Raw genomic sequence first — 22,389 nt, forward strand, 5'->3', positions numbered from 1 at the left:
GGTGGTAGTGTGATGATCTAGGGCTGCTTTTTTGGATCTGGAAAATTTACTGTAATTGAGGGAAGCATGAATTCTGCTCTCTACCAGAAAATCCTGAAGGAGATTATCCGTCCGACAGTTTGTGACCTTAACCATCTAAAACACTCCAACAAGTCCACCTTAAAATGGCAAAAAAAAAAAACCTAAAGATATAAAATTGAAGTTTTGGAGTGGCCTAATCAAAATCTGATTAAGATGATGTGGCATGACCTTAAACAGGCTGTTTATGCTCGAAAACCATTTCAATGTGGCTGAATTAAAACAACTCTACAAAAATGTTTACCAAAGTATGATAAAAAGGCGAAAAAAGTAAAAATACAAAGGGCATTTTTTTTTTTTTTTACCGCACTGTAGGTAGTTGTTTGTAGGTAAAATGGACTTACTAGTGGTGGTTCTACTTTGTGTGTTGGGGTACAGGGTGGATAAGGGTCTCCAAGGTAGGGTTAGTCTATTAAGAAAGAACCAATCTTTGTATGGCAGCTTTTTTTTTCTTTAGGAATGTACAGAGTGGGCCAGTATGTTCAGTATCCGGGACAGTGTTAATTATTATTATTATTTTTTTCATTTTCTCCCAAATTTAGCAGAGCCATTTGCCCAACCCCCTCATTAAGACTCCCTCTATCACTAGTAATGTCCCAACACACCAGGAGGGTAAAGACTAACACATGCTTCCTCCAATACATGTGAAGTCAGCCACTGCTTCTTTTCAAGCTGCTGCTGATGCAGCATTGCCGAATAGCATCAAAGTGCACTCGCAGGAAAGCGCAGTGACTCGGTTCTGATACATCAGCTCACAGACGCCCTGTGCTGCAGACATCACCCTAGGAGTGATGTGGGGAGAGAGCGCCATCTACCCACCCGGAGGGAGCAGGGCCAATTGTGCTCCCTCTGAGCGCCGGCAGCTTGATGGAGACAGTGTTAAATTTAACTATGTAAGAAGACATTGCCAAATTGTACGGGTGCTCTTATAGTGGAATGCATTAAAATCTTTATAGCAGTGTTTTAATATTCAGTGTATAGTTTTCCTAGAAGAGCAAATGCTTCCACAGTGCACAAGGTGCAAATCTCCTATTTATACCATAAGAATTAGTACACGAATCATATCATAGCAATTAGTTCCGAGCACCATGCTGTGCTGTTGTCTGCAGATTGCTTTGGATTTAAGCTCAAGCAATCCTTTTCCTGCTTTTGATTTCTCCCTCTGTTTATCATAATGCAAGATCTCTTCCTCTGCTCACAACACTGAAGTACTGAAGATAAGAAGATATAAAACGTCTGCAGACAGAAAGAGAGCGCGAGTGTGATAGCATCAGATGAATGATATCTGTGACAGTGTGTGTGTGTGTGTGTGTGAGAGTGTGAGTGAAGTGTTTGATGTGTGTCCTCCTCTTGTCTTGTGTCGGGGAAAGGCGATAGGTGTTGTGGGTGTATTGATACGCCGTTTCCAGACGGCTTCAGAAAACACACAGCCGCGGTCATCAACCCAGTCCCCCGCCATCCTTTCCTTTCAACGTATCATCATTCTCGTCCTTTATCAATCGCGTTCACCTAATCCCGCCATCATATTCCCACTTCTGCTCCCGCTATTTTTAGTTCTTAATCAAAATCTTCTCTTCGTATTCACATTCCCTCCTCCTCTTTGTTTTATTATTCCTTTTTTTCACTCAGTCCCATCTGCATTCTCATGCTGTGCATCTCCCTCTTCATTACCCTTTATCTGTCTCTCTATCTTCCACTCTGTCTGAACTGTAGACTACAGTATATTGGAGTTGTACTTGTTCTTTTTCAAAGTTCATTCCCATATATATATATATATATATATTCTGTTGACATTACATTTTCTTTCAATATATAGGTGCATCTTAAATAATTAGAATCACAGAGTGATCTATTTTAAGCATTTATATATATATATATATATATTATTATTAGTGATTATGGCTTACAGCCAATGAAATCCCACAAATCTGTGTCTCAGAAAACAAGAATATTATACAAGACCAGTTGATACTTTTTGGCAGTGTGGGCAGTGTGCCAAGTCCTGCTGGAAAATGAAATCTGCATCTCCATAAAAGTTGTCAGCAGAAGGAAGCATGAAGTGCTGTAAGATTTTGTGGGAAAACAAAACTGCACTGACTTTAGACTTGATAATAAAACACAGTGGATCAACACCAGCAGATGACGTGTCTCTCCAAACCATCACTGATCAACAGTACATTTTACATTTTACTTAGAAATCAAGGGAGCAGAGTCTGGAGGAAGAGTGGAGAGTCACACTGTCCAAACTGCTTGAGATCTAGTGTGAAGTTTCCCTCTGCTGACAACTTTAATAGAGATGCGGATTTCATTTTCCAGCAGGACTTGTCACAGTGCTTACACTGGCAAACGTACCAATTGTTCTTATATAATATTCTAATTTTGTGAGATACTGACTTTGGGTTTTTAATGACCTAAAAGCTATATTATCAACAATCATCTTTATATTATGAATGAGTTTCACTTTTTGAACAGAATAACTGAAATAAAGTAACTTTCCGACGATATTCTAATTATTTTGAAATGCACCTGTAACATAAACAATTGTGTTTAACTTTAACTAGCTTAGAAAGAAGTGATTAAAGACATAATCACCTGCCAGAACAAAGAATTACCAATACATTATTCTGTACTTAAAGTTGTGCACAATCTGTTAGTTTAACATTATTAGTGTTGCATTAATAGTAATATTAGTAGTAGTACTTGAAACTAATTTAACCCTACGGACGGGGGATTTTCCGTCCAAAATCGCACCTTGTGTTCTCAGCTCAGTTACTCAGGAATCCCTTCACACATAAAGATAATCCATATATGCTTAGAAAGGGCAGAACTTAGCCTTTCTAAAAACAGTGATGACATCCCAGTGCAGTAAAGCTAAATCTACAAGAAACCCATCGAGAAAAACACCTAAAAAAGTGAGCTCTCCTTCCCCAACCAATATTATTTACCTTTAGTGCTTCAAACATATTTATCTGATGTTTTAAACCAAATAATATCAGTAAATGATAAACTTAAAAGTGTCCACAGAAAAAAAAAACTGTGAAACTACCTGCTTTACTCAAACTAAAGCTAGGTATGGTGTGCGCACTACTTTATATCGTTTTTATTTTACTTGCACTTTTTTACTAAGTAGTTATTTTGCACTACACATTTTTATTTATTTAGACTAAAAAGTTTACATTTTTGTATATAGTTTTTTTGTGTGTTCTGATTAAAATACTGAAAGGCGTAGGCTGCTCTGAGGTCAGGTTTTTAGTAATTAATCTACATGTATCCTAGAGGTGTGATTATTAATAAAAATAACTCCCCCTGATGCTGTTCATGTATTTTGTCATGGTAATAAGCCATGTTATGAACTATATATCATCAATAATTTATGCTTTAAACTCGTATACACTCTAGTCTAACCATTTTTGAAAAGATATCTTAGGTGTGAATATATTTAAAGTCTATACATTCAAAAATAAGTTAAAAAAAATCACTAAAGTAAAATTTTGACTAAAATATGATCAGATCCAGGAAAATATAACAATTCTGCTGAATTTTACATTTTAAATGATTATATTTTTGAGCAGCCGTATGGCTTCTGGAGTAAAAGAGCTCAGGGCATGTGTCTGTCTGATGTAATTACTGTGTTATAAGACCTGAAAGAGGAACTGACAAAAAAACGCCTAGGATTCAAAGGGTTAAAACGAATTAGCAATTTGTATACCTTACATTAGTTTCTCCTACACTGCCTTTTTCCATCATCTCCCTCATTTTCACGTTCATTTGCTCCTCTGCTTCCTCCCTCTTTTAGCTTCTACCTCAGTCCTCCTCCCACTCATCCCTCTTTCTCTCTCTCTCACTCTCTCCCCAGGGCCCAAGCAGGACATGATCTATGACTTCTGGCGGATGGTGTGGCAGGAGAACTGCTATAGCATTGTGATGATCACCAAGCTGGTGGAGGTGGGCCGGGTGAGTACACCCCCATCTGCGCACGCTGCACCGTCCAAACCGCTAATGACCAACATCCATTACCACACGCGCAGCCCTCTCCGGCCAAACCCAGCACCAAACCACTCCACCACCGCCCTCAGCTCCCCGTCCAGAGCGCTCCGGCAGGGTGTTTTCGGGTCGTTCGTGTCTCGGCGGCGCTGGTGTCTCCCGTGCAATTTGGCACAGCTTGCCTTCGTTGCGGCGTCTTAACTGATAAGTGAAAAATTGGTCCGGCATAATGGAGAGATTGCGTGCAGATCATTCGCGAAAGCAATCAGACTTTAATTATAGCATCTACTGCACACTGCTTCTTATCAATTACACTTTTAATCCACAAACATTATAAGGATGATTTGGATGATGTTTTGATGTCAAGATTCGTATAATTCTATTATTTATTTCTTAATAAAGGCTAAAGTGGCTCACAGTGCTACTGATTACAATACAGAACAATTGTACTTATCTCCAAAACAGCAACTTTACAGGAGAGAGAAAAAACCTTTTTAATGGAAAACCTTTTAATGGAAGTCAATGTAAAAAGAGTTTATTTCCAGTCATTTTAAAGAGTTTTTTATTGGTCTGTTCATCAAGAAATTTTGGCACAGTGTAGGGGACAGTTTGTCTGTTCAAATTATGTAGTAAACCAAAAATCGACAAAAATGAAGATAAGTGTTTTTCAAAGGAAAGCGACAAAATACAGCTCTGGAAAAGAAAATAAGAGACCATTTAAAAATGATGAGTTTCTTTGATTAAACCAAATTGAAAACCTCTGGAATATAATCAAGAGGAAGATGGATGATCCCAAGCCATCAAACCAAACTGAACTGCCTGATTTTTGCACCAGGAGTGGCATAAAGTTATCCAAAAGCATTGTGTACGACTGGTGGAGTAGAACATCATGCCAAGATGCATGAAAACTGTAATTAAAGATAAATCTTATTCCACCAAATACTGATTTCTGAACTCTTAAAACTTTATGAATATGAACTTTTGTTTTTGTTGCATTATTTGAAGTCTGAAAGATCTGCATCTTTTTTTTGTTATTTTAGCCATTTCTCATTTTCTGCAAATAAATGCTCTAAATGACATTCTTTTTATTTGGAATTTGGGAGAAATGTTGTCTGTAGTTTATAAAATAAAACAACAATGTTTATTTTACTTAAACATATACCTATAAATAGCTAAATCAGAGAAACTGATTCAGAAACTGAAGTGGTCTCTTAATTTTTTTCTAGCTTCTAGAACTGTAAAACGGTCAAGAAGTTGCTTGCGTTTCCAGAACGTTCCCGCGGGTCCTTAAAAGTCTTAAAATGTCTTAAGTTAAAATATGGATAATTAAGGTCTTAAATTGTCTTAAATATACTGTAAATTAGATGTAGGTATAACATTTTTAGACTGTGCATTTAATGTCTGTGGAAAAAGCACATACTAACATTAGCGGTGAATTACCAGGGAGAGAACTAAGGTTAGTGGAGAGCTAGCTAACATTACCCGCGAGCTAGCTAACTTCACCGGGGAGAGAACTAAGGTTAGTGGAGAGCTAGCTAACTTCACCGGGGAGAGAACTAAGGTTAGTGGAGAGCTAGCTAACATTAGCCGCGAGCTAGCTAACTTCACCGGGGAGAGAACTAAGGTTAGTGGAGAGCTAGCTAACTTCACCGGGGAGAGAACTAAGGTTAGTGGAGAGCTAGCTAACATTAGCCGCGAGCTAGCTAACTTCACCGGGGAGAGAACTAAGGTTAGTGGAGAGCTAGCTAACATTAGCCGCGAGCTAGCTAACTTCACCGGGGAGAGAACTAAGGTTAGCGGAGAGCTAGCTAACATAAGCCGCGAGCTAGCTAACATTACCGGGGAGAGAACTAAGGTTAGTGGAGAGCTAGCTAACATTAGCCGCGAGCTAGCTAACATTACCGGAGAGAGAACTGAGAGTAGCACAGTTAACATTAGCGGCGAGCTAGGTAGCATACTAATGTTAGTGACGAGTTGGCTACGTTACCGCAAAGAGAACTAGGGTAGGCGGAGCTCTAGCTAACATGCTAACAATGTAAAAAAAAAAGATAAATAGGAAATGTTAAGTTTTGATTTTCTACAAAAGAAATCATGACTACATTTTTGGGCCTTTAATAATATTTATTGAGGTCTTAAAAATCATTAAATTTGACTTTTAAAATGGAGCAAGAAGCCTGAATGTTAGTTTATTCTTTGTTCTGTTTACTGTTGATGCAGAAGTTTGATTTGCACAGTGATTTGCACATATGTATACATGTGCTGACTGTTGACTGTTGTCAGGGTTTTAATCAGTCAGTGGCGCACCTGCAAAGGTTTTCCACCGCGAAGATAGAAACACACCAGAAATTTACCTGGACACGCCTCACTTTCCGACCACCACGCCCATCAGTGTAGATATATTCCTAAACTCTGACGCTATTTTAACAGCGCGGGTGCAAGGCGTGAAAATAGACTGATAACAGGGTGTAAGATAGCAACAAGCATTGTGTTTACAATAGGGCCCATTGTGTTAGAATTACAAGCACTCTATTTTTTTTTTTTTTTGGGGGGGGGGGTTCAGGTATGCAAAATTAACTTACTCACTATTAATGGTGTCCATGTCTATTTTCTCTGTGTGAATTCTGTCTATTATTGTGTGCTTGTCCTCCAGATGAAATGCTGTAAGTACTGGCCTGATGACAGTGAGCTGTATGGAGACATTAAGATCACTCTGCTGAAGACTGAGACTCTGGCAGAATACACAGTGCGCACCTTCGCCATGGAGCGGGTGAGACCTTCAGCACACGCTCACTTCCATTTCCATTTCCTCAATCATTGTCTTTAATGGATTATGAGCTCAATATTAGCAAGAGCGCACTGAAAATACTATGAAAAGCCTTTTAACAGCACTGAAAGCTATTGATCCAATGATCCAAAAAGCATAAAAATAATGAACCACATATGCAACCCAGATTACTGCACTTCATAATTACTTTCATAATGACTTTCTCCTTTTTCTTTTTAATGTAAGCCTGTAAGAATAATCAGTTTTTTTTTTCTTCTATACCTCACAACTTTTCTGAAAATGCTAAAAATTACACTTTATGGTGATAAAGCAATAAGACATATCCTAAAATAGCTTCAGAATGATTTATTTGGCATTCTGGCTTGTAAACAACATCTGAAATGACTGCTACTGTGCTATGTTATTTTGGTGGCAGGTGCAAAAGCTCTCATAACGTATATCAAATTTGTAAAAAAAATATGTTGATATGAATCATTCACCTGAGATTCTGGTTCTGTACCCATTATCTTGTCAACAAATGCATGTGTACAGTGTGATTTGTATTCTGTGGTATTAAAATGATTTACACTCCACAAATAAACGTTTGTTATATGGGTATATTCATACATCTCTGGTGGATATTAGTGCGGCATAAAGGAAAGTCATCCAATCGATAAAGAAACACAAATCGAAATCATGTAGTAACTTAAAAGTGGTAAAAAAACCCAAAATACTCTGTGAAGCATTTAGGTGGCTCTTATCTGGGGTGCTGGTGTCAACTTGCGGTTTCTAAGGCTGGTAACTATGATGGACTTATCCTGTGCAATAGAGGTACTCTTGGTCCTCCTTTCCTAGGGCAATTCTGATGAGAGCCAGGTTCATCATGAAGTTTTTGATGGTCTTTGTGAATGCACTTGAGGATACTTTCAAAGTTTTTGAAATTTTTCGAATTGACTGACCTTCAATTATTACTGTATTTTTTTCTTTATTTTGTAGTAGTTCTTATGGATTATAATATGACTCAAATAGTCGTATTCACAGTATATCAACTCTAGCTCTTCACAACTTTACAAATGATGCTCTCAAACACATTAAGAGGCAAGAAATTAAACTCTTGAGAAATCAAAATCTATAGCTAGAAATATTTGACTATAGCTAGAAAAGACTTGCTAGTCAAGCTAAAACAGTAAATCACATTAACTTGGCGTTAATTGATAGTTTAGCATGCAAATCACTAACAATACATAAAAATACTACATCCAATAATAAAATATCTGACAGTGGTTTGAAAATGATTGTTGCAAACCATTACAAATGTTCAAAATGTGTTTTTTTATTAAATGAATACATTTTAGGAAAGGAGTTTCCTGTGAAAGTTCCTGTGTAAAGTTGGTCTCTCATTTATTTCCTGTTGTACAGCGGGGTTACCCAGCCAAACATGAGGTGTGTCAGTTCCATTTTACTTCATGGCCGGAGCACGGAGTACCGTACCACGCCACAGGCCTGCTGGCCTTCCTGCGGCGGGTCAAGGCCTCCACGCCCCCTGATGCTGGACCTGTGGTGGTCCACTGCAGGTGAGAAGACCACTTATTTCCTCTTACTGTCACTAGACTTGATTTTTTAAAACAGTTTAAACAGTTCAGGTAATTTACTTGAAAAGATACAAAACCAACAGTATTTTTTATTGAGAATTGTCTTTAGTTAGAGTTAATAGACTGAACATTGCTACAAAGAGGATATGGGTGAATGAGATAGATAGATCAAGTAAGACAGTTTCCTCTGCTGAGAAGTGCAGAAGTGCTGCACCTTTAAAATACCAATCTACCAAAGTCAGAGCACACCTGGCTCTTAAAGGGAATGCCAAGTGACACACTGATTGGTTTACTTCATATTCTGCCAAAAAAACACACACACACATGATTATTTAATAGAATAAGTACATGCCCTTGGCACGTTTCAAGCCGTGCAAGGTGTACTTTTCCCATGGTTACGATAGCAAAGACACACTGACATTGATAGTGGCATTTCAGCAAAAAACAGCAATTTCTTTGCATGGGCAACTCTATTCCCCTTTTACTATCAGTGTAAGCTTGTTGGGAGCGTCAGCTGAAAACTCTATTTTTTAAGCCCTATTTTAGCTGTCTGAAGCACACCGGTCACTTGTAGATCACGCAGCTGGATTTATGGCGTGTCGGTGTGTCTTTGGTGTTGTGAGGACACAAAAAATACGCCTTGTGCGGCTTGAAATGCGCAAAGGTCATAAACTAAATCTCTTTATTAATCATGGCTGTGTTTTGGGCGTAAGGTAAAATATACCAATCAGTGTATCACTTCTCATTCCCTGTAAGAAGCAGGCGTGGCACGTTAGTATCTTAAAAGCGCAACACTGTTAAGTGTTCATGCTATGAAGATATGCCAGCAGATCATTTAAGGGAACAGCAATGATATTTTATAGAGAGAGAAAGAAAGAGACAAAACAAAGCTATCTATCCAGCTCACTATTTGGCGGAGAAACGAGAGAGAGAGAGAGAGAGAGAGAGAGAGAGAAAGAGGGAGGCAGAGATGGAGAAAGACAGTCGCAGAGAGAGAGAGAGAGAGAGAGAGATACAAAACAAAGCTATCTATCCAGCTCACTATTTGGCGGAGAAACGAGAGAGATAGAGAGAGAGAGAGAGAGAAAGAGGGAGAGATGGAGAAAGACAGTCGCAGAGAGAAAGAGAAAGAAAGAGACAAAACAAAGTTATCTATCCAGCTCACTATTTGGCGGAGAAACGAGAGAGAGAGAGAGAGAGAGAGAGAGAGAGAGAAAGAGGGAGGCAGAGATGGAGAAAGACAGTCGCAGAGAGAGAGAGAGAGAGAGAGAGAGAGAGATACAAAACAAAGCTATCTATCCAGCTCACTATTTGGCGGAGAAACGAGAGAGATAGAGAGAGAGAGAGAGAGAGAAAGAGGGAGAGATGGAGAAAGACAGTCGCAGAGAGAAAGAGAGAGAGAGAGAGTGAGAGAGAGATACAAAACAAAGCTATCTATCCAGCTCACTATTTGGCAAAGAAATGAGAGAGAGAGAGAGAGAGAGAGAGAAAGAGGGAGAGATGGAGAAAGACAGTTGCAGAGAGAGAGAGAGAGAGAGAGAGAGATACAAAACAAAGCTATCTATCCAGCTCACTATTTGGCGAAGAAACGAGAGAGAGAGAGAAAGAGGGAGAGATGGAGAAAGACAGTCGCAGAGAGAAAGAGAGAGAGAGATACAAAACAAAGCTATCTATCCAGCTCACTATTTGGCGAAGAAACGAGAGAGAGAGAGAGAGAGAAAGAGGGAGAGATGGAGAAAGACAGTCGCAGATAGAAAGAGAGAGAGATACAAAACAAAGCTATCTATCCAGCTCACTATTTGGCGAAGAAACGAGAGAGAGAGAGAGAGAGAGAGAGAGAAAGAGGGAGAGATGGAGAAAGACAGTCGCAGATAGAAAGAGAGAGAGATACAAAACAAAGCTATCTATCCAGCTCACTATTTGGCGAAGAAATGAGAAAGAAAGAGAAACAGAGAAAGAGAAAAATATATATAGAGAAAAAACAAACAAAGCTCTCTAACTGGGTCGGAGCTGGAAGTCTGAAGTGTTACTGCTGGACACCGTAAGAGTGCGCCGTTTAATCTTTCAGCCAGAAAGAAACAGATCAGTATGTCGGGCAGGGCGGGGCAGATTACATCGGAACTAGGGGTCAAACTTGGTGCCTTGATTAAGTTGCATTAAAAAAAATAGTAACACGTTACTGAATTCAAATTAACAGCACGAAATAACGCTTTAACATTGACAGCCCTACTTTTTTAACAACAAAAAGCTATAAAAACAGCCAAAAAGAAGAATAAACAGTGTTTTTTGCATTAAAAGCCCAATATGCAGTAATTGTGTACAATCCTGTGTTTGTTTGTGCTGTCTCTGCAGTATGGGCGCTGGCCGGACGGGTTGCTATATCGTCCTGGACGTGATGCTGGACATGGCGGAGTGCGAGGGAGTGGTGGACATCTATAACTGTGTCAAGACTCTGTGCTCAAGACGCATCAACATGATTCAAACTGAGGTAGACAAACCGCATGCACACAAAGCACACACGTTCATACGTAATTCATGATGTGTAGCACGCTGATGCACATTTCTCTACAGTACAGGAAACATATGTAATGCATGCTGAATTATGAGGGTCATTATAAAACAAAGCTGCAGAAAAGCGCATTATTAATATGTATTTGTCTGGGGATAGAATGAAATCGCATGTTCAGCCATTAGTCAGGTTTTTTTTTCCTCCAGTAGTGGGAATATTGTTTTGCGCTGTCCAGCCATCAATTTTCATTCTTACTCCAGCTTGTGTGTTACGCATTTGGCCGGACGAGAACAGGAAGGGGCTATTATTTTCAGCGTAATCACTGAGCGCTCAATAACAGCGGAACGGTTAAATCAGAAAAGCTCGGCCACACATCACATTTGTTTAAAGCCTTCATTTATATCCATACTACACTAACCGAAGCATGATGCTGTTATTGTGTCTAGACTGCTTTATAATCCCCCAGAGGTCTCTGGGCTCGGCGGTCACTGAGTTTTCTGGTCAGGGGATTGGAATGGAGGCAATTAGGGCCAAATTGAATGGACTAGGTACACTATCGGCTAATGTAATTCTCCTAATATAATGAACTGGAGCCTGATGAGCCTGATCCAAATCACATATCACAATAAACATACATTATCCTTCATGTTCAGCAGTGAGTATGTATTAAAAAGTATATATACACCCTCAATATCAGACTCTGCTCTCTTACAGTAAAACAATAAATAAAAAATGCATTTTAGAAGTTCAGTAATAAATGAGTAAAGATGAAGCCTAGAGAGGCATGAAAGCAGGGTGGAACAGCCACCAATTAATTGTGGGCTTTTTGTGCTTCCTACCTCACATCCAATGGAAAGTTGCCACTCACTAGGGGTGGCCAATGTGGCCCTAAAATGTTATCAATATATTTCATGGTATTTGTGAGATAATGATACTCTCTGCGATATTATTTTATAAATGCACTACTGCAACAAAATGAAAATTAAATTGTACTTTTGGAGATGAACCAGAAACAATCAATTGTGAGGAGACCCACACTGAAAAAAAAACTATGCATAAATTTACTTTTAAAAAGTTTTGCAACTTTCTGCATTCGCTTTTTTTAAGCAAATTTAATTTCAGATAAATTTAAGTAACTTCAACTCGTAAGTTTCAAGACTTAAATGTTACATAGAGTAAATAAGTGAACTGAACTTCAGTCAATCAGTCAATTGTATAAATTAAGTTCAGTTCACTTATTTACTCTATATAACATTTAAGTTCTGGGCTCCTTTTTTTTTTTTTTTTTTTTTTGCAATTTATAGGCGAGCTATCAAACCTAAATTGCTCGGCGTGTCATTTTGTTTTTGTCACAGTGTGTCTTGTCTCTCGAAGCATAAAAACATACAACACACACTCAGTTAACGTGTTTTACTTATTCTAACTGGCATAGCAAGAAACTTCACTAATTCACTAATGTTCTTCACAGCAGTATTTTAGAGCTTTTTTTTTTTTTTTTTTTAGATGAGTAGAAGCTGTAACAGCAGCAAAACGGGGACAAACTCCCTATTAATTCCCTCGCTTTTCAAAGTAATTGTGGTAAGACAGGTGTTTTACAGAATTTATGACAGTGTAGTGCATCTTGGTGCGGTAAACAAGTTCAGGTTGTCAGCGTAAAAAGTAAAGACCCGCCGTAATGTCTTTAATTTGCCGGTGGTACAGAGAAAGTTTGTTGTGTTTTTTTTTGTTGCACAGTAATTAACAATTTAGCTCGTCCTCGTTTGAGCGGGCTGAAGCGGAGCTGTTGTCGACAGTTTGTGTGGGAGTGTGGATTTGATGGTGGTTGACATTTGCCGCATTGCTGAGGGAATTTACGATCTGCCCTCTTGAATTACGCCTTTGACATTTTGCCACGTCTTGTTTTAATCAAAACAAATATGGATTATTTAACTTTCGGTTAACATTTGCACTCTCTTATGCTATTCCGTGTTAATTCTCTCTCTCTCTTTCTCTTTCTTTTTCTCGTTCTTTCTCTCTTTCTCTCTCAGGAGCAGTATGTGTTTATTCATGATGCTATCCTGGAGGCGTGTCTGTGTGGTGAGACTGCCATCCCGGTCAGTGAGTTTGCTCTCACCTATAAGGACATGCTGAGGGTTGACACCCAGAGTAACACCTCCCAGCTCCGAGAGGAGTTCCAGGTGAGATATTTCCATCCCTACGTTTTCCCATCAGCCTCCAGCATGGAACACTGTGAGGACTAGGCTACGTTTTTTTAATATATACAGTCATATGAAAAAGTTTGGGCACCCCTATTAATCTTAATCATTTTTAGTTCTAAATATTTGGGTGTTTGCAACAGCCGTTTCAGTTTAATATATCTAATAAATGATGGACACAGTAATATTTCAGGATTGAAATGAGGTTTATTGTACATTGCCATTTCTGCAAGCACGCCACAAACAGAGTCTCCTGAGGTATGCAAAAGCAAAAGCGCACCTCAGGCGACTCTGTTTGCAGAAATGGCTTCTTTCACATCACTCTCCCATACAGCTTCTCCTTGTGCAAAGTGCGCTGTATTGTTGACCGATGCACAGTGACACCATCTGCAGCAAGATGATGCTGCAGCTCTTTGGAGGTGGTCTGTGAATTGTCCTTGACTGTTCTCACCATTCTTCTTCTCTGCCTTTCTGATAGTTTTCTTGGTCTGTCACTTCTGGGCTTAACAAGAACTGTCCCTGTGGTCTTCCATTTCCTTACTATGTTCCTCACAGTGGAAACTGACAGGTTAAATCTCTGAGACAACTTTTTGTATCCTTCCCCTGAACAACTATGTTGAACAATCTTTGTTTTTAGATCATTTGAGAGTTGTTTTGATGAGCCCATGATGCCACTCTTCAGAGGAGATTCAAATAGGAGAACAACTTGCAATTGGCCACCTTAAATACCTTTTCTCATGATTGGATACACCTGGCTATGAAGTTCAAAGCTCAATGAGGTTACCAAACCAATTTTGTGCTTCAGTAAGTCAGTAAAACGTAGTTAGGAGTATTCAAATCAATAAAATGATAAGGGTTTAATGCATATTGCACAGTTTCTGTACAATATGCATTTCACAGTACAATAAACCTCATTTCAATCCTGAAATATTACTGTGTCCATCAGTTATTAGATATATCAAACTGAAATGGCTGTTGCAAACACTCAAATATTTAGAACTAAAAATGATTAAGATTAATAGGGGTGCCCAAACTTTTTCATATGACTGTATGTGTTTTCAGTGTTTAGAACATGTACAGTTTAGCAATACCGGCTCACACACTCATATAGTCATCTCATACAGTCATTTTAGCAATCATTTCTGATGGACTTGTAATGGAAGTGATCTGGATGCTAAATCAAGCCTGGCACATTCCCAGCACTAGATATATTCAGAGCTCGTGTCACTTTTAACTTTCTAAAATGCGCCTCCAGCGTATTCACAGCTTATAAAATAGTCAAACTGTGAGGCTTTTTAAATAACTGCTACTTTTATGAACAGCACTTTTCTGTTTTATGAAAAAAAAAAAAGAAATAAAGAGCAGTTCCCAGAATGTCAGAATTGTAGAGACTGCTAAACAAAGAGCTGTTCATGCTGAAATAATGGTCGGTCGTGATTGGTCTTTTTTAAAAGGCAAAACAGGACTCTCAAATAAAAATGTATGGTACTGTGCAAAGGCTTTATGCATCAGAGCAAATGACACTAATCCATTTATCTCAGCAATATGAGTGTTTTAACCTGAGAAAAGCACCACATATGATTTAAACAGATGCAAATAAACATAAATACAGTAAAATGTAGCAAGAGATTCTCATTTTTAGCTAAGTATGTTATATCCTCTGAGCTAAAGCTGAATTTCTCATGGATGCTCCTCAGCCAGCATGTGTATATTATGTTCAGTTTCGTCAGCAGCTCACCTGATTTACCACATTTACCAATTTACCAAACCAGGTGTTGATATGAAATAGAAACTAGAATGAACTAGAAACAACTCAGATGAGGAAGAGAGATTAGGAGATGTTTTAAGGAAAACAGTGATGTTGTAATTTTGCTGTTTGTATTTATTGTAATGCTCATGTGTTACTAAGCTAATAAAGACTTACTGCCCAGATAATAAGCTTTTCCTTTACTTAAAATTCCCACAGGTGCCTAAAACAGCTTTTTGAACAATAGTGTACGTGCACCAAGTGCAGAGATTAGCATAGCGACTGCAGTGGCACTATCACAGGTCTTGCTATCACAGGGGATATCTCATTGGAGAAGCAACACAGTTTTGAATCTGTTATTTTAAAATAAAAAATGCAACATAAAGATGCTTTAAACAATGGATGAAATGATAATGGACATTAACCTAAACAGGGTAAACAGGAAGTCCTGCTGGGTCTAGTGGACTCATTGCATTTTGGGTCTTTTAACAATCCTAAATGCACCAAAATGTGCATCAATAAACCATGCGAGCACATCGTCTCCTCTAAATATAAATATACGAAAAAAAGTAAATATAGCGAAAAGATTCGGTGTTGTAGTGCACTCTGAATGCTGAAACGCAGCACAGACCAGGCGTACACGGACACAGCGTTTATTCATAACTCTGGTAATTAGCGTTATCTGGCTAATATATCAGTATTAAACTGCGCCTTATCAGCAGTTTAGCTCAAATAAATGGACTATATTTAATAGCTTGGTCAGATCGAGACCGGATTACTTGATTACCACAAGCGAACCGCTCCAGAGTTCGTTTGGGACTGAACCAAGACCACCTTCTCTAGCTGGTGTTGGTCCAGTTCTTTTGATCCGCACCCGAGTGCGATTACTGTTTTTACACCTGCTCAATCGAACCGCACTAAAGTTACAAACGAACCAGTTTGTCTGTTTTAACCGGATCAAATAGTGCTGGTGTGAAAACGCCCTAACTCCACTAACCTCTCCGCCTCTCAGCTCTCTGTAGAGATCAGGGTGCTTGTCCACCAAATGCAGAGCTCATGTTAGTGTTTGCTTCTTTACAGTAGAGAGATTTGAAACACCATTTGTAAACTAGGTTTGTGGTGTTGGTCGGGTTCCCGCCTTTTTTAGTGATATAAGCAGAACATGCCCAGACCTTACTCCTCGAGCCTCTTTTGTTCACAAGTCGGGGAGGAGAGAGAGTCAAATTAGTACTCGCAAAACGATTCATTTGTTCAGAATACGAGGTTCACCTTAATCCTGTGAATCAATTTTCTTATGAGGTGAATCAGATCTAGCCTACTAAATTGACTCCTTTGAAGCTAGTAACTGGAAAGCATTGAACGCTACAGAACCGAAATGTTTGTGATGACGTAGTTTAAAAAAAAGAATAAACAAAGTTCAGTGCATCGTGCAATTTTAGTCAATAAACAGCATGGAGCAGCAGAGACAGCATTTATTCATAGCTGTGGTAATTCGCTGGCTAATATATCAGATTAAACTGCACCTTATCAGCTCAAATAACTATATAAGTAAAGTATATTTAATAGCTGGATAGAATCGAGACCAGATAACGTTCTCACCACAATCGAACCACACCCAAGTGAGATTACTGTTTTCACACCTGCTCAATCGAACCGCATTAATTGTACAAACGAACAAGAGTCCGTTTTAACCAGACCAAATGGAGCTTGTGTGAAAACGGCCTAATTACAAAAAAAACAAACAAAAAAAAAACTTTTTTGGTTTAAATACTCAGCAGATGTTTACTTTATCCCAACTGCAAGTAATATAGACACAGATTTGTTTAGTGCACTATACTAGATTCCGGTTCATAATTACATTTTTTTTCCCTACATTACTTTTAGTATTTTACTTTAAGTAGTTTTGAAATCAGTAGTTTTACACTTGTACTTAAAGAGTAAAAAGCTTGAGTTGATACTTCAACTCCTACAGAAGTATTTTAAACCCTAGTTTTTATACTTCTACCTGCAGAGTAATAAATGTCAATACTTTTTTACAACTTTGTTCAGTTTGAATGAAATTCCTTGTATATGATGATATAATATTTTCACTCTATCACTCACACCTAAATCCAGGTATCAAAAAAAAAAAGCCTTGAGTTGTTTGTATTTACAGTGTGTATCCGTGATCTCTGTACTGCATTTTATGAGCAGTTCCTCTTGAATGTCAGTGTATTTAGTGCCTATTACTAAACCGAAAGGTCGTTCCAAGGTGGCCACGCTGCGGTTTTGGCAGATATTTAATGGCTCTATAAAAGAGAAAGCTGGATTCCCATTTCTGTTTGTCTTTTTCAGTACTGGCATCATACTATCAGCCCTGCAGTTGTTTTTCCCTCATCTCTTTAAGGCATAAACGATTTGACTGACATTAAACCATTTCCCTGATCAAGCAAGACAACCTATAATTGTGTCCCGTTTTTTTTTTTTTTTTCTTTTTTATTCGAGTGTTAGCTGTGCTACCAGTGGAAACAAATCGACAGATGATTGCAACACGTCCATAATTACAGGCTACTTTAGAGCAGCTGGTTTGCTGTTTGTGCATTGTGGAATGTACCTGGTCAAGTCTGAATGGTTGCATTTCAAAGGGAAAATAAACAGCAGGGCCTCTCAATGCTTCTGATTGCTCTGAAAAGCACAGAACAAGAGCAAATCAAGTGTGCTGGACTGGAATCATAAGCACTTGTTTGACACTGGGGCTCAGTAATGAAAAATATTCATAAAGCACAATGTGGTGACCATAGCTGATTGACATGTTATTCTTAATACAATCATCTTCAAAGAAATGATTGAAAAACTAGCTGTACTATGGAAGGATAAATGTTACAAAGAACAATAAATGATGATTTAAAATTTAGACTGATATGAGCAACTCCAGAGCACTGGGCCCGAATCCATTTCTCTTATGTCCCTCTACCCCTTGTTATTTTAAGTGTAACCCTTCCCCTTGGAACAGTTTCTCTGATTTTGCTATTTATAGGTATATGTTTGAGTACAATGAACATTTTTGTTTTATTCTATAAACTACAAACAACATCTCTCCCAAATTCCAAATAAAAATATTGCCATTTAGAGCATTTATTCGCAGAAAATGAGAAATGGCTGAAATAACAAAAAAAAAAAAAGATTCAGAGCTTTTAGACCTTAAATAATGCAAAAAAAAAAAAAAAAAAAAATTAAAAGATTAATAAAGTTAATAAAAGCTCATTTCAGCTCCCCATTACAGAGGGCTTAGAGATAAAGAAAAAGAATCAATACTGCAACAATAAACTTCTGCACCGCCTTCCCACTCTGAAGATATACGATGCCCTAAAAAAGCTACTTAATAAACTTTAGTGATTCACTGTTATAGCTACAGCTCTGGAAAAAAAAAAAAAAAATAAGAGACGACTTAAAAATTATGAGTTTCTTTTTGATTTTACCAAATTGAAATCCTCTGGAATATAATCAAGAGGAAGATGGATGATCACAAGCCACCAAACCAAGCTGAACTGCTTGAATTTTTGCACCAGGAGTGCAGGCATAAAGTTATCCAAAAGCAGTGTGTAAGACTGGTGGAGGAGAACATGCCAAGATGCATGAAAACTGTGATTTAAAACCAGGGTTATTCCACCAAATATTAATTTCTGAATTCTTAAAACTTTATAAATACGAACTTGTTTTCTTTGCATTGTTTGAGGTCTGAAAGCTCTGCATCTTTTTTATTTATCATTTTCTGCAAATAAATCCTCTAAATGACAACATTTTTTTTTAATTTGGGAGAAATGTTGTCTGTAGTTTATAGAATAAAACATCAATGTTTATTTCACTCAAACTTATACTTATAAATTGCAAAATCAGATAAACTAATCTTAATTTTTTTCCAGAGCTGTATATATTAATATTTTCAAAACCCACCAGAGACCCAAACAATCTCAGCAGCCTTTCTTCAAGCTGTATTATGCTGATCAGACTTCCTGTAAATCAGCAGGGGTTGATTATAAAGGACAGGGAAGCCTGAATGAAACCACAATGATTAGCTTTCCTTTAATGCTTCTCTGGAATGCTTGAAACTGGAACTAAAATATTTTAATACGCTGTGCTGGGGACACGTTTTAGGAAAACACCTGTTCTCTGATTGAATAGATCGACGCGCCGGACCCATGATGCACTGCGTCTGATGGAGCTAAACGTTTCCCACTGCTCCGTCGCGTCAGTGCACATGAACACACTGCCCCTCTCCACATGTGGGCTTTGTCCAATGAAATCATTTAAATGGAAAATGTTTTATACAAGCTTTATTTCCTATAAACTAATAATTATAAATTAATATTTATAAATACTGTATTAATGTTTAGTTGAGCTTCATACAGTGTCTAGTGAGCAGCATAATTAATTATCAATTAATTATCGTGACGGCGCCCCTGGGGATAGGGGCGTGGCCACTGTAAACCAGCAGTCAGGAAGCACACAGATGCACAAAAAACACAGGGAGTGAATTAACTCAAAATATACCTTTATTTGGTTTCACATGCACCTTACGACAGTATCTGATGTAGCCAATGCTTCCCACAAAAAAAAAACAGATTTTGATACATCGCTGTTCGTTGACATGACAGACCACTGTAAATTCAGTGTAGCTGATGAGCTTGCATGACTACCCACCAAGTTTCATTCCTGTCGTCTAATTCCTTTTAGGTGCAACTTTTTTTCTGATGTTTGATAATGATTCTAGCAGCTATATTCTTAAGGTCAATCTAAGAGCAATGCGCTGATTGTATTTAACCAGCCACGTCAGGAGCTTGTGTTAGTCTTGCCCTATTTTAATGAGCCATGTCCTCCGCCTTTATTTCCCTGTGCCTTTTTTCCACATTAAGATATTAATGATCTCATATCCGCATGGCCCGCAGCACGTTCCTGGACTGCGCCGCTTGCCAGTACATCACTGTAGCCGGGCCCCAGATGTAATCTGAACACTGCATGCTCATAATTGGAATAGCCCATTCACTCTGTAGAGTAGCGGCCGATAGCCATCGCCTTCAATAACCTACAGCGCAGTGCTTCCAGACCCGTTCATTCATTCATTCGTTCATCCGAGGGCTTGTAATGTGCTTGTTCGTTATAGATGTGTATATGTAAGTGTGTAAATGTGTTTCAGATGTCCTCGGCCTGATGATTAGAATGTGAATTATTCTACTCTGAGAGTCAAATATTGACTTGGTCTGTTTGCGCTGAGTAAATATGGCTTTCCTGATTTTTGTCTTTGCCCTCTCTCTCTCTCTTTATCTTTCTCTCTCTGAATAAGTAATGATTTAAGAACTCAACCTCCACGCAGCTCACTCAGTGTAGGGGATTAGAATGTTGTTGATTAATGTAGATTAGAGGTTTACATGCTATTCTTACAATGATCTCAACCTCACTGTTTTAAAAAGGGTTTAGCGATAATTGTTATTGCCCCAAAATGGTCTACAATCAATTAGTTATATCCAAAATCACTTTTTAAATGTTTAAATAGGCTTTCTACGAGTATTTGCCATGTGAATCCTGTATGTTTCGCATTATAATGTGCGCTTAAAATCCTTTCAATCACAACAATTGTCAGTGCGCCTTATAAGCCGGTGAGGGTCTTATGTATGAATTTTATGAGCATTAGCCGCTAACCTAATCTCTTTGTTCGTCCAGAGGTGAGTATTATCGGCCTGTAGCCTGCTGCTAAGCCCGGCTGGCACTGCTGGAGCAGCATTAGCATCACCACTAGCAGTAATCTCCTAATGCTAATGCTCCAGCTTCAGTGGAAATCTAAGCTTACTGTAAATAAACGGAAGCATAAACTTTACTCACCCAAATAAACAGTTTTCAGGAGAGAAATCGATGTAGATTAACATCCAGCCCTCATTTGACTTGTCTGTAGAGTTTTGTTTACTTAACTTAGCTCACCACGCAGCTGTTAGACCTGTTGAATTAGAAGGAAAACATTGCAACAACACCCCTGTTCCTTACTAGAGTCGCATAATGCGCCTTATAAATAGACCAGAAAATAGATGTTTATTGATATTTCACCTTATAATCCAGTGCGCCATAAATTGCGAAATATAGAGTATATGGAGAGGTATTATTTATACACAGTCCAGTCAGAATATTATGACCACCTGCTTGTTATTATCTTAATTTCACCCTGTTCTTAAAGGGTCAGCTTTAGTATTGTTTGGGGGGTGGATCAATATTTTCAGCACTGCAGTGATTAGCACTGATTAGCATTGTTGTGGTGTATGAGGTGTTAGTGTGTGTTGTGCTGTAAGTATGAGTGTGTTTATACAGTCTTATGGAGATGACATTCAAAGAAAGTGTTACTGAAAAACCTTAGGAGGCTTAGGAGGTATTTGCAAGTTGAATAAGTGTCATAGAAATTGTCTAAAATTGGCTTTTAAAGTTGTACAATCATGGTGACATTCAATGCAGAATGCTCCTCCACACTCATTCTGTAGCGTCCATGGTATGTGTCAAAAGTCATGGGACAAGAGAAATATGCTAACCTATACTAGTAACACCATCTTACTTGTGCAGGGCTTCTTGCTTATGTGAGGGAGAAGGTTGAAATAAGATGATTTTAGCAAGGAATTAGCCTTTCAATCTCCACTTAAAAGTTTGGACACCCCTTTTCTCCTTCATTGTCTTTTCTTTCTTTATTGAGACAGATTTTTTACATTGCAAACTTACATTTAAATTGCTGTTCAAGAACACATGCAGAATGATTCTGTAAACAAAAAGTCTTAAACAAACCAGGATATTTTATATACTTTAGATTCTGCAATGTAGCATCTCTTGCTTAGATGGCTTTCAGTTAACAGCTGTGCTGAACTTGTTGAGAGTTCATCATATGAATTTGTGTTTAAGAGCATCAGTTGTAAAGTTGTGAAGAGGTAGAGTTACAGGTATACAGTGAATAGCTCTATTTAAGGACTGTTCTAAATCATATTATGGCAAGAACTACTCAAGTAAGGAAAAAAATGACTTGAAGGAATGAAAGTGAGTCAGTTCAAATAAGTTAAGTGTCCTCAAGTGCAGTCGTGAAGACCGTTAAAAATGTTATGATGAAACTGGCTCTCATCAGGACTGCCCCAGGAAAGGAAGACCAAGAGTTACCTTTGTTGAGTTACCAGCCTCATAAACAGGTTTGGATTGTTTAACACTTTTAAGTTACTACATGATTCCTTATGTGTTCCTTCATAGTCTGGATAGCTTCAGTATTTATTTAATAAGTACTTATGAGCTGCATTATACAAGCTTATGCCATTTATATAAATGCATCACGAATATCAGACTCATATGAAGTGTTACCAAGATACTGTAACTGAATGTTGCATCCAGGCCAAGACCTTTACCCAGATAGATCACAATAGCTTCCTCGGCTAAAAACTAGCTCAGCTGCTACCTACATGGTCAGCAGTAGCAACACACAGAGAGCTTCCTCTGCCTCCTCAGTCTCTCTGTTCTTTTCTCTTCCC

The 22,389-nt window shown here is 38.3% G+C and overlaps 1 protein-coding gene across 5 annotated transcripts in view; it reads left to right on the forward strand.

The window, feature by feature from the left end:
* The window catches only part of ptprua (protein tyrosine phosphatase receptor type Ua), a 558,925-nt gene that overhangs the window by 507,715 nt on the left and 28,821 nt on the right, over nucleotides 1-22,389 (forward strand). For all 5 annotated transcript variants that reach the window (XM_049476164.1, XM_022682961.2, XM_022682962.2 and 2 more), the window contains 5 exons: nucleotides 3,935-4,032; nucleotides 6,713-6,829; nucleotides 8,246-8,400; nucleotides 10,771-10,906; nucleotides 12,955-13,104. In XM_049476164.1, the coding sequence (XP_049332121.1) occupies nucleotides 3,935-4,032; nucleotides 6,713-6,829; nucleotides 8,246-8,400; nucleotides 10,771-10,906; nucleotides 12,955-13,104 (656 nt within the window). The remainder of the gene's footprint in view (nucleotides 1-3,934; nucleotides 4,033-6,712; nucleotides 6,830-8,245; nucleotides 8,401-10,770; nucleotides 10,907-12,954; nucleotides 13,105-22,389) is intronic.

The sequence above is a fragment of the Astyanax mexicanus genome, chromosome 3 (genome assembly GCF_023375975.1).
Source record: "Astyanax mexicanus isolate ESR-SI-001 chromosome 3, AstMex3_surface, whole genome shotgun sequence".
Classification (NCBI taxonomy): Eukaryota; Metazoa; Chordata; class Actinopteri; order Characiformes; family Acestrorhamphidae; genus Astyanax; species Astyanax mexicanus.